At 47.9% G+C, this 12,720-nt stretch overlaps 1 protein-coding gene across 1 annotated transcript in view; it reads right to left on the bottom strand.

Moving 5' to 3' along the window:
- Window positions 1-12,162, bottom strand: part of LOC138521597 (keratin, type I cytoskeletal 47 kDa-like) — a 31,338-nt gene extending 19,176 nt beyond the window's left edge. Inside the window, exons 1-3 of the mRNA XM_069634545.1 lie at window positions 11,527-12,162; window positions 8,606-8,688; window positions 3,620-3,776 (exon numbers count right to left, since the gene is read on the bottom strand). Of these exons, the coding sequence (XP_069490646.1) occupies window positions 3,620-3,776; window positions 8,606-8,688; window positions 11,527-12,117 (831 nt within the window). The 5' untranslated portion in view covers window positions 12,118-12,162. The remainder of the gene's footprint in view (window positions 1-3,619; window positions 3,777-8,605; window positions 8,689-11,526) is intronic.
- Between the last annotated feature and the right edge of the window lie 558 nt (window positions 12,163-12,720).

Genomic DNA, 12,720 nt, shown 5'->3' with positions numbered 1-12,720 from the left:
GAAGGAGGAATGGTCTCTCAGGATGTGGAGTGACCTACCGGAAGGAGGAATGGTCTCTCAGGGTGTGGAGTGATCTGCTGGAAGGAGGAATGGTCTCTCAGGATGTGGAGTGACGACTGGAAGGAGGAATGGTCTTTCAGGATGTGGAGTGATCTGCTGGAAGGAGGAATGGTCTTTCAGGATGTGGGTTACCTGCTGGAAAGAGGACTGGTCGCTCAGGGCGTAGAGTGATCTGTTGGAAAGAGGAATGGTCTCTCAGGGTGTGGAGTGATCTGCTGGAAGGGGGAATGGTCTCTCAGGGTGTAGAGTGACCTACAGGAAGTAGGAATGTTCTCTCTAGATGTGAAGTGATCTTCTGGAAGGAGGAATGGTCTATCAGGGTGTGGGTGACCTGCTGCAAAGACGAATGCTCTCTCAGGGTGTGGAGTGGTCTGCTGGAAGGAGGAATGGTCTCTCAGGGTGTGGAGTGACCTACAGGAAGGAGGAATGGTCTCTCAAGCTGTGGAGTGATCTGTTGGAAGGAGGACTGGTCTCTCAGGATGTGGTGTGATCTGCTGGAAGGAGGAATGGTCTCTCAGGATGTGGAGTTACCTACTGGAAGGAGGAATGGTTTCTCAGGATTTGGAGTGATCTGATGGAAGGTGGAATGGTCTCTCAGGATGTGGAGTGACCTACCGGAAGGAGGAATGGTCTCTCAGGTGTGGAGTGATCTGCTGGAAGGAAGAATGGTCTCTCAGGATGTGGAGTGACGACTGGAAGGAGGAATGGTCTTTCAGGATGTGGAGTGATCTGCTGGAAGGAGGAATGGTCTTTCAGGATGTGGAGTGATCGGCTGGAAGGAGGAATGGTCTTTCAGGATGTGGAGTTTTCTGCTGAAAGGAGGAATGGTCTCTCAAGATGTGGAGTGATCTGCTGGAAGGAGGAATGATCTCTCAGGATGTGGTGTAATCTGCTGGAAGGAGGAATGGTCTCTCAGGATGTGGAGTGATCTGCTGGAAGGAGGAATGGTCTCTCTAGATGTGAAGTGATCTTCTGGAAGGAGGAATGGTCTCTCAGGGTGTGGTGACCTGCTGCAAAGACGAATGCTCTCTCAGGGTGTGGAGTGATCTGTTGGAAAGAGGAATGGTCTCTCAGGGTGTGGAGTGATCTGCTGGAAGGGGGAATGGTCTCTCAGGGTGTAGAGTGACCTACAGGAAGGAGGAATGGTCTTTCTAGATGTGAAGTGATCTTCTGGAAGGAGGAATGGTCTCTCAGGGTGTGGGTGACCTGCTGCAAAGACGAATGCTCTCTCAGGGTGTGGAGTGATCTGCTGGAAGGAGGAATGGTCTCTCAGGGTGTGGAGTGACCTAGAGGAAGGAGGAATGTTCTTTCAAGCTGTGGAGTGATCTGTTGGAAGGAGGTCTGGTCTCTCAGGATGTGGTGTGATCTGCCGGAAGGAGGAATGGTCTCTCAGGATGTGGAGTTACCTACTGGAAGAAGGAATGGTTTCTCAGGATTTGGAGTGATCTGATGGAAGGAGGAATGGTTTCTCAGGATGTGGCATGACCTACCGGAAGGAGGAATGGTCTCTCAGGGTGTGGAGTGATCTGCTGGAAGGAGGAATGGTCTCTCAGGATGTGGAGTGACGACTGGAAGGAGGAATGGTCTTTCAGGATGTGGAGTGATCTGCTGGAAGGAGGAATGGTCTTTCAGGATGTGGAGTTTTCTCTTGAAAGGAGGAATGGTCTCTCAAGATGTGGAGTGATCTGCTGGAAGGAGGAATGATCTCTCAGGATGTGGTGTAATCTGCTGGAAGGAGGAATGGTCTCTCAGGATGTGGAGTGATCTGCTGGAAGGAAGAATGGTATCTCAGGATGTGGAGCAATCTGCTGGAAGGAGGAATGGTCTCTCAGGATGTGGAGTGATCTGCTGGAAGGAGGAATGGTCTCTCAGGATGTGGAATAACCTACTGGAAGGAGGAATGGTCTCTCAAGATGTGGAGTGATCTGCTGGAAGGAGGAATGGTCTCTCAGGATGGGGAGTGATCTGCTGGAAGGAAGAATGGTCTCTCAGGATGTGGAATGACCTTCTGGAAGGAGGGGTGGTCTGTCAGAAAGAGGTTTGGTTGAGTCGTGTATGCTCTTAGTTCGGAGGAAGAAGTTATGTGGTCAAGTTCTGGTGTCTCAAATTGAGTTGCTGTTTTGTCTATTGCATTTCTCTTTATCTCCCCATGACTCAGTTACTAAATAATACATTTAAAGCAGCAATGTTACCCGCAAGATTGGCAATTGATCATATCCACATTTGCGTGAATACACTCACCTATATTCATACATCCACCGTTTGTCACTCTGCATTTTGTAACCACAATTCAATTCTCTTGATGCCTGAATCCCATGCCTGATTATATCTGCTTAGGTCAAAGTAGAATGTTTACGCAGGCAGATGAGCACGTTTCAAAGCAGATGAGCACCTGGCATTTACAGCTCTTGCTCTCCCCGGTGGAGTTTTAGATGTTTAATTTTAGCATCGTTGCTTAAAAATATGATATTGCATTGATGCAAAAACGATCGACTTTTGAAGGACTGAGCGAGCCTCTTCACTAATATGTTGACAACCTCCGCCCCCACCACTCTACTAAACAAATGTTATTGTAACAAAACATTACTTCTGTGCTTGTTTTGAAATGTAGTAATGTATGTGCTTTACTTTTCCTGTGTACTGTTAAGCTGAGCTGGTTTTGCTCAGACATGCTGAGTTGGATACTGGGGGACACTGTGACCCAGGAGACCCGAAAAAATGATACTAAACTGAGTGGAAATTTGGAAATAGTTTCATACTATTTTTGCTAATAAATCTGTCCATTTAAATTTCTGGATACTTTAGTCGTCTTTAAACAACAAGGATTCTAGAGTGTCTCTGATTAACACTAATGTGGCTTTTATGCCCACACAGGAGGAGACAAATGCCGGCTAACGGCCGTCAGCCCGCGTTAAGGCAGGCCCGAGCAAAACGAGGGCCTCAGCTTGGGCTGTGGGCCGTTACCGGCCATCTCCACCCTCCAGAGCGGGCATGATATCCATTCGCACCCCAGGGTCCATCTGAGGTGCGAATGGCTTTCGTTATTTTTCCTTGGGAGTTTCGCGTTGCTTGCACAGACGATCTCCTGAGGAAAAAAGAAAAAAAATGAAAAAAAGATGGCCACCGACATAGACATGGAAAAGGGGCTTAGTCACTTTAAGTAAATGTCATTTCATTTTTTTTCTCATGGGAGATGGGAGGAGCGCTGGGCACTGAAGCACAAAGCTCCTTACCCACAGGTAAGTGGGGAAGAAGGAAGGGGGTGGGAAAGGGGATCAGGGGAATTTGGGGAAAGGGTGGGGTGAGGAGGCAACAGAGAAAATGGCACCAACAGGGGAAGGGCCTTGGTTGGCTGGGACAGGAGGTGGAGAATGGAATGTCTATTCTCGCCTGCTGTTCCAGCCACCTGATTGGTTGAGCGCCCTTCCTCGGTTGCCAATGTCCAGCAATAAGGATTCCAGAATGTCTCTTTGGTTAGATAACATATGGGTGGGTTTTGAGGTCTATTGTGACGTCATCCTCTAGATAACGGCTTTGGAAACACAAGCATATGTCCTACCTCTTCGTGGTTCTTCTTGAGGGCGGCCAGCTCCTCAGTCAGACTCTCGACCTGCTGCTCCAGGTCGGACCTGCACATGGTCAGCTCATCATAGACCTTGCGCAGGCCGTTGGTGTCGGCCTCTACGTTTTGGCGCATGAATTGCTCATTCTCGTTCCTGGAAAAGGAATAGTGAGAGGTTTCCACAACGGTCAACACTTTAGCCAAGCACCACATAGATTTAATACAATCCACCGCATGACATTAGCAGTCCAGGGACTACTGGCCCCAGTAAACAGCCCATGTGGCCCTGCTGACCGGGAAGAGGGGCAAACAGCTGTCACTTCCTCTAAAGAGGCACTGTTCATTGGACAAATCATGGATCCATCAGCACATAAAATGTACTCGGCAAAGGGCAAGAACATCTTGTGGCCTCATAAAATAAGTTGGCTCGAGTCCACGGTACGCGCAGGTGGATGATCATTTCTGGTGACACCACATTGAATTGGTATTCTAATGAGTTCCCCCACTTTATGGGGGAATTGACCACTGGTTACATGTGAAATATTGCTGAAATGTAAATTCAGGTTTAAGGCATGCTCAGTTTGCTGCATGTGGGCGAGCTCTCAAGTTATGGGATGTAGGTCTTTAATAGGTCTGTGGCTGTGTTCCCTGCAGGAATACTACATTGCATAATGTCCAGTGCTGTGTGTGATATCTTGAGGTGTCCACACCAAAGTTAGCTCTACCCCCAGTACAGTGGTGGCAATAAACCCATTCAGTGCATACAGTATTTCTGAAGTACCCCTGGTACACGTGGGTTCAAAATAAAACAAAAGTCATCTATGAGAAAGGGATGGAAATTCGTGTGTTATAGGGATGCAGGCAACTCACACTGCTGCTGTCCAGGAGATACAAATGCACAGAAGGGTCAGAAATGACCCTTCTGCACGTTGCCCATTTCCAGGCACAGAGGGAGTAATAATATGACTATCACACATGCATACCTTCTCTCCCTGTATCTTCTTGGACTGCAGGTGATGGCAATGCGCAAGCCCTTCCTTTCAGTTATGGGCCAGACAACATGCTTTTTCAAGCAGGGTGAAATCAATATTTTACCTCCAACAGTTCAGTGAGGGTAACATTTGGGGGCAACACCTTCTATTTTTATGAGGGTGTTCAGCCCCTCATCATTTGATATTCACCGCAGGTAGCTATTCCAAAATACTTTAGAAACGTCCTTATGAGTATGGTCAGTAAGAACAGGCAGTAGGTAACCCGTTGCTTGTTTTTGGGACGGACCCATATTCATAATGAGCCCCGAGTGTTTTGCTTTGCAGTCATCGCAGGGATTGGGCAACTGGAACCCAATTGTATGTGGGCACCTAAGGCTCCAGGAACAGAGAGTCTCCCATTATTAGGGTGGTGCTGGCACCAACCTTTCCTGGGGCTACATGCATCTTGGCACAGTCTGGCACTGGGCACCTAAGGCTCCAGGAACAGAGCGTCTTGTATTGTTGGGGTGGGGAGTGGCACCGACCTTTCCTGGGGCCACATGCATCTTGGCACAGTCTGGCACTGGGCACCTAAGGTTCGAGGAACAGAGCGGCTTACTTTGTTGGGGTGGGAGTGGCACCGACCTTTCCTGGGGCCACATGCATCTTGGCACATTCGGGCACTGGGCACCTAAGGTTCGAGGGACAGAGCGTCTCGCATTGCTGGGGTGGGGAGTGGCACCGACCTTTCCTGGGGCCACATGCATCTTGGCACAGTCTGGCATTGGGCACCAAAGGCGCGAGGAACGAAGCTCTCGCATTTTTGGGGTGGAGGGTGCCAAGGACCTTTCCTGGAGCCACATGCTACTTGCCACAGTCTGGCACTCAATCTGGGACTTGCAGTCCTGCGTTTGTTATGGTGCAACGAAATCTTAAATCCCAGAATGCAAATAATAGGACTAGAACTGGAAGGAAACTGACAGCTGACAGGAGACAACTTCGCAGGTCTGCCACGAGTGCTGTCATGCAATGCAACGTGGTCTTAGGTGGGGCCACATCTTCAATTTCGGGGGCCTATTAGTGTATGGTCCTTGGAGAAAACGAAGAGGGTGAAGTGGGGCAGATTAGCTGTGAGGAGAGGCAGAGGCAAGTGCGAACCCTGAAGTGTTGATTAGTGCAGGCTAGAGGAACCCATTGCATGCTGGTCAGCTTCCAAGTGAATCCCGCTGATAACAATTGGGGGCGAGGGGGTGTATATCCAAAGGGGAAGCTCAGATGTTGGTAACATGCTTAACCCGCTACCTGCACGGTCGGTCGGTCCTGAGCGTATGTGGTCTGTGCGATATGGGGTGTACGTGTAATAGTGGGGCAGAGTTATGCAGAGTAATTGTGAGTTAGTGTGAGTTTATGTAATAAGAAACCTACCTCCTTTCCACACACACACTGTAGATGAGCAGGGTTCTAAACAGGATTTAGGGTAACTAAAAGTTGTTCACCTGCATTGTGTGTGGAAAGGGGTTGGGTCTCTTAGTAAATACCCCGGATATTGGTTCCAGTGTTTGACTATGTGATCAATTTCAAATGCAGCATCCTGCATGTAAGTCAATGGGCCGAATTCACAGAGTGTTTTTCAATGGGATTTTGCCATTATACAATGCTTGTGTGAATTAGGCCCACAGAGAGCTGGATTCTCCAATAAGGAGACGTGCTATCAACAGTGTGTGGATGGAGGCTGCAGATTGTGCAATGAACACATTTCAGATGGTTGTGAGGGCGGTGCATTGTATCTGCGGCCCAGATCTGCTTGTAACCTATAGGTCACAGATTGGAACCCAGGCAGGTGTCACTCCTCCTGCCATCCTTCTCCGTCTGTTCAGAGGCACGCCCTTGAGTTGGGTAATGCATAACGCCTAGTGTGGAAATCGAAATAATATTGTACCTCCTATCGCATTGTTTGATTGTATGTTGGCCTACGCCAAGTTGTCTAAAAACATCGTGTACATAGATTCCGCGGCAAGGTCTTGACCTTAATGTATTGTGCAAATCGCCATCTTGGATTAAGCCGCCATTTTAGGTACTCTTGCAGAGTGGAAGTCACCCTGAACAACAAAATGGAGGCCGAATGACATTTCGAGTGGGATTCTGGCCGTTGTGACCTCCGCACACGTGAATAAATAATATGTCCGCAGGCCACTTGTTAGGGTCGCGAACTGAGACCTTGTCCTCTCCCTGACCTATGTGTAAATGAACAACTGTATCAGCGGAACTGATCAAATTGCATATATAATGGGATTGACCTGGCTACGAACCCTAGGTTTGGTTCAGAGAATGGTTAACTTGCGAGGGGGTTGGCCAAGGCTGGATAAAAAGTATAAAAACCCAAGTATCCCGATGTTCGGTCTCTCACACTAACACGGCGAACTACCGTTGATGGTTCGTTCTGTTACTCTGAGAGCCGAATAGCTATCCGTATGTCAATTGACTTTGGTAATTGTTGTAACTTTGAATAAAGCACTTTGTATGTCCTTTGTAACCTGTGTTGGTGTGTTTCCTTTGGGCTTCCCGGCCTCATATCAATTTTTCTGTTTCCACACTAGTACTAGTTCCTTTTCACGCTTTTGTCTGTGGAGTGTGCTATGCATGCATTTACTAGTAATAACGTAGGGTCAGTGAATGAGTGAACAGGGTTTTTGGCAGAGGTCGGGAAGCAAGGCAAGAATCGGGCTAATTATATCCCAGATGCCGGCTTGAGCTTGACTCGACCTTCAAGCCACAGGTTATGGTAAAGACGAGCCGAGCCCTGTCTGTTCTCCTGGTAAAAAAAACAAAGTTTATAAACAATGTTGCCTTCCTGTGGGCATGTGGCATCCTGCCTGACGTGCTGTGCTGTCCCCCAGGGTTTGCTTTTTGATGGCCCTTCATATTTTTATCACATCACGAATAATCACCCATAGCATACTTTAGTGCTAAGGACGAGTATGCTCGTCCTTTTTGCATAGAGTTGATTAAAGCTCAGCAGTTAAGGGGTTAAAGTAGGTGACTCTTTTGCTGTTCTTGTTGTGTTTTTTGAAGTCTTAAAATTGCATTTGTAAAATCCAATGGCTCGGGAGGAAAGCACAGGGGCAACACGCTGATGCGGAGCAGCACAGGTTCGATCCCCGGCTCCGCACTTAGAAAAATCTGGGTAATAAGCGTGTTAAAAATAACCAATATATTTACAATTACACATTTTTAGGATTATATCACTTTGAATTGTACCATTACGGATGTAGGAAACAGCGTAGGCGCTTTCTTCCCCCCACCCAGTGCAGTGGTTTGGGGCGGCTGACTCTGGCCGGATCCTGAGATACACATCTGGTGCCGGATAGTGGGTTGAAATGTGGGTACGGGGCAGGGCAGGGGTGTCCTGCCTGATGCCCACAGGAGGATTTACTTTTTCCTGAGAATGGTACACCATCTTGTTTCCATGAGTGTTTAGTTTGCACCAATCAGCAGCACTTCTAGACCGTGCACGCTCAGTAGAAGAATTTGCAACACCATGGTTCATGTTATATACACTGGCCATTGGTAAGTAGCACTTCATGATTTAGAATGCACTATCCGGTGATGCAATGCTCGCTCAGGTGACATTCTTAAAAAGAACATCCCATTCTGGTGCCGCTAGCGGCGTCCATGACATGATCATGTTACGTCTCATTTGTGTTGATCAGTTGCAGTGACCTACAAATGCCTTGGTTCAGATGCGTGTGCAGCACAGACCTCATGAACACCAGCCAGCGTCTGGCATTCACCCTGAGGCTGCTAAGCAGGGCATGGATGCACTCCAGCGGGAGCGAACCTGCCTGCACTTCACAGGAAACCCAGGGCGGGTGGGCAGGGGGGGGACGCTGTGAGAAGAAGCAGGGGTTCCATGACTTGTCATCAGCAGGGGAAGTACTGATAGTGCACCGACTTATCCCACTGCACTTCCACTTCTGCCCTCAAGGGTTAACCACAAACGGCGCAGACTCACTTCATTTTAAAGTCGTCGGCTGCCATCCTGGCGTTGTCGATCTGAAGCACGCTCCTGGCATTCTCAATAGCGGCGCCAATGATCTGGAAGGCAAGCAGAGCCAGAAAGAGAGCTTTAAGGGCCAGTTGATGGAGTGCCCTGCCACACTGCCACCTTACAAGGGCGATCCAGTGAAACCAAGCCCTCTCCTCACCACCTACACCTGCACAATCAACTTTCACCCTCAGTAAGGGTTCCAGGATTCCCTTTGCTCAATGACGTCAGGCTGCGCTTTGAGGCCTATTATGACATCACTCACTGGAGAGCCACTTTTTAAAAACATCTATTTATCCCTTGTCACATACAGTCAACAATCATGGACAAAATAACCTCCGAATCCAGAGGGCCATACCAATTGCACTATCCAGTTGCGCCTGAAACGCATGCACACCAAACAGTTCTTGAAATATGCAATTATCAGCAACAGCAAAGCTTAAGTAAACGGTATCAGGTAATATTATCCCCATACATATGGTCGCTGTACATAATATCACCGGGAAAAGGTTGTGGCGATATTATATGGGTGACCATATATATGGGGATAGGGGCAGCCAACAAAAAAAAAAAAAAGGGTTTGGGCGTTGCAGGGGTGTCCCCCGCATGTTCCATGCAATAATGTCCCCACAAAAAACGGCCATTTTTCAGTGGTATTTTTGCATGGCAATATTTTTTTGGGGACATTATTACATGGAACCAAGTAAACATAGGCACTTTTGGCATTTCATGAGCTTGAAGGTGATTGGGCAGATAACTCACTCCCTGATGTGAACAACTCGTCGGGTACCACCGTGGGGACACTTCGCATATCTGCATCGCCCCTTGTCACTGGGGCCACCAGGCTTTTTTTTCAACATAGATGTTTTATTGGGTTTTTAAACATGGTTGAACAACAGACATCAGCATTTGCAAATCACAATACGACACAACTCATCATTTGCATGGGGTTCCCGTACTATTCGGAGACTGGGGTCTGGGGGCTCACCCTCCCAAGGGATATGTGACCCTACGTGGCAGTAGTTCATAGCCGTACGGGTCAGTTCAGCCAGCCGGTGAGCAGGGGCTTATGTATGTGTAAGACCGGAAACCGCGCGGCATGGTCCATAAAGGGGGCCCAGACGTTTTGGAAAAGGTTTTAGTTAAGCAGGCGAAGTGCTGTCATCTTTTCTGCTGCATCAATGTCCCAGCACTTAGACCACCACAGTGGTACAGAGGGGCCCTCGGGGTGCTCCCAGAGTTTTGTGAGGGCTATTTTGGCCGCTGTTAGCAGATGAGTACATCGGCGGGCCATGTTGCCCGATGAAGGCAGGTCCCCGTCCCCTGTGTCTCCCAGCAAAACAATCCCGGGGTCCCACGGGATGGAGAGTCCGGTGATCGAGTGGATATGGTTCAGCACACTTCTCCAGTAGCTTGTTGCTTTCGGGCATTCCCAAAGGAGGCCACCAGGTTTTTAAAACAACACTTTGCAAAGTAATTCTAATTAAATTAATAAAATGCAAAGCTCATAGAATTAACCAAGTGACATCCACCGGGGGACAGCGGGTCACACAAAAAGTCGCTCTGAGCCGAGGTAAAGTTTGTGCCGAACCCCATTATGTTATATTTATCATTGGAAGAAAGTGGGTGCTAAGTGGCACTCTAGATGAATTCTTGGAGAACGTAGCCCCGTAACCTGAAGGTTGGAGCCAGTAAGACAACCCCTAGCACAGTGTGTGTCTAAATGATCTTTCCCAGCTGTGTAGCCTCAGGAATAGCTCCACACTTTTTTCCACTTGAGTGTCCCCCCTGGGTCTCATGTGCCCCCTGGAGGTTGATCTAAGTATTCTCTCCACTCCCTCCTGGTGACCAGGCAACGACTTTCCCAAGAGAGATTCACGGCCCTGCCTTCTATTTGAATTAAACGATATGGGTTCCACCCAAGACAGACCTTGCTAATGCCCAACGTTTAATTTGTTCTTTTTGCTCTAAGCTTGGAAATATGTTGGCTTCTGAACAAAATTATTTGTATCCAGAATGCTAACTGGAGGTCTCTGTCTGTAAATGTTTTACAGAATGGCTCACAGTTGCCAACTGGTATGATTTTCAAACTGTAGATGCTGTTTTTGGGCAAACATTTACACTATTTTGTATCCAATCCTGTTTTTGTTGCTATCTAATTTAATACCCTTCACTGGCATACTTGCCCTAAAAAGTATTGAGACATGCCCCTCATTTTCCTTCAAAGCAGTATGGTAGTGTATGGGACACTTTGTGCTATTGCGCCTGACCAGCAAAATCCACTCAGCTGGCAGCTCCGTAAACTGTGCAAAAAGTATTTCAGTTTATCTATCTGTGCCTTCGAAATTAACTCTCACCCCCCCCAAATGTGGACGATTCACTCATTCTACGCGAGTGCTCTTCTTCTACATTTAAAATCACTCTTCTATGTCTATGTGTTTTTTTTCAGCAGAAGGCGAGAAGGTGTGAAAATAAGACGATCCATAAAGAGAGAAGAAAGACTGCAGAGGTGGCAAGGATCTCTCGGAAAGAGAAGGAACCGCTATTCACTGTACAGCTTCTATTGCATATTGGTGGAGGAAAAGCACGCTACGTGTCTTTCTTAGTTCGCAACATTATAGGCGAGGAAAAGGGTAGATGTGAACATTAAGTATAAATCCATTGAAGGCATAATCTGCACTCCGCTAAAGAGGGCTCACAAGTACAGACTGAAGAGAACATTTTTAGTGACAGATAATTTCCTGACTGTGCCCTTTATTACACACCTGGAGACCACAGTGCATAAATAAGATGTATTGAGTTAGGGAATTCACATTCACTCATTTCTATCTGACTGTATTACCCAAAACTAGTGTTTGCAGTAAAACTGGAGAGAAATTGCATCCTACCTTTTTTTGTAGATCTGCAATGATTGGGTAATATTTGCTGTAGTCATTTGCTCCTGCTCCCGCAGTGCCCCCGGGGCGATGCTTCTCATACCATTCCTTAATTTGTTGCTCCAACTCATGGTTGGCATCTTCCAGGGACTTGACTTTGTCCATGTAGGAGGCCAGACGGTTATTGAGATTCTGCATAGTCTGCTTCTCTCCAGCCCCGAGAAGGCCGTCACCACCCATTCCACCACCAAAGCCTCCGCCAACACCGCCACCAAAGCCCCCACCACCAAAGTGGCCTCCACCACCAAATCCACCACCACCGAAACCACCACCGAAACCACCACCATAGCCACCACCTTGCCCACCATCATGGGCACCTCCATGGCCACCACCTCTGCCACCACCATAGCCCCCACCATGCGCACCAGCACGGCCAACAACTCTGCCACCACCGTAGCCATCAGCCTGGCCACCACCATAGCCTCCACCATGGCTATCACCAAAGCCTCCCCCTCCTCCTCCACCACCTTGGAAACCACCAAAGCTGGCTCCTCCACCAGCCACTGAAACCCTGGTGGAGCCAGTGCTCCTTTGGAAAGACATGATGATCGCGAAGAGTTGTTTCCCAGGAAGTGCCGCCAAGGAGGATTTGTGGTGCTGGCGAGAGAGCAGGATTTCAACGCCTTTATATACAAACCTTAGTGGGTGTTTCATTCTTTGATTCAAACACTTAAGTCTACAGTTATTGCAGGATTAAGACCTCCAGCTTATGACGAGTGGTGCAATTAATGAATAATCAAGTCTTATTTGGCAAATACATTTCTCATGAAATTGCAGAATGCCTCCGGGATGCTTGTTATTGTCCTGTAGGAGATAAAGCAGGTGGGGCAAAGCTAAGCATTTACTTTAATTATAATAACCTTTTAATCATATTTGATGAAAGCACATCTCCATGTTTTGGCATGCTTCCCATCCCTGGAACATTTCCGGTACATTTGGCTAACGCCACACCTGAAAGCAACACTGGCTGACACTAAACGCGAGGACATCACTGTGCGCAAACCTCCAGCCAGCGCTCAAGAATCAGTTTATAATCAGAGCAGAGGAGATTGTGGAAGTTTGGGACAATTTAGCTAAGGCTCCAGTGATAAATCAGATGTCATGACTTCTAGGCACACATCCTCAGACGGGCACTTATTCAGTGAA

This window comes from Ambystoma mexicanum, chromosome 13 (genome assembly GCF_040938575.1).
Source record: "Ambystoma mexicanum isolate Mex_15411 chromosome 13, UKY_AmexF1_1, whole genome shotgun sequence".
NCBI lineage: Eukaryota > Metazoa > Chordata > Amphibia > Caudata > Ambystomatidae > Ambystoma > Ambystoma mexicanum.
The sequence above is the reverse complement of the archived record's forward strand: the minus strand, read 5'-3'. Positions and strand labels throughout refer to the sequence as shown.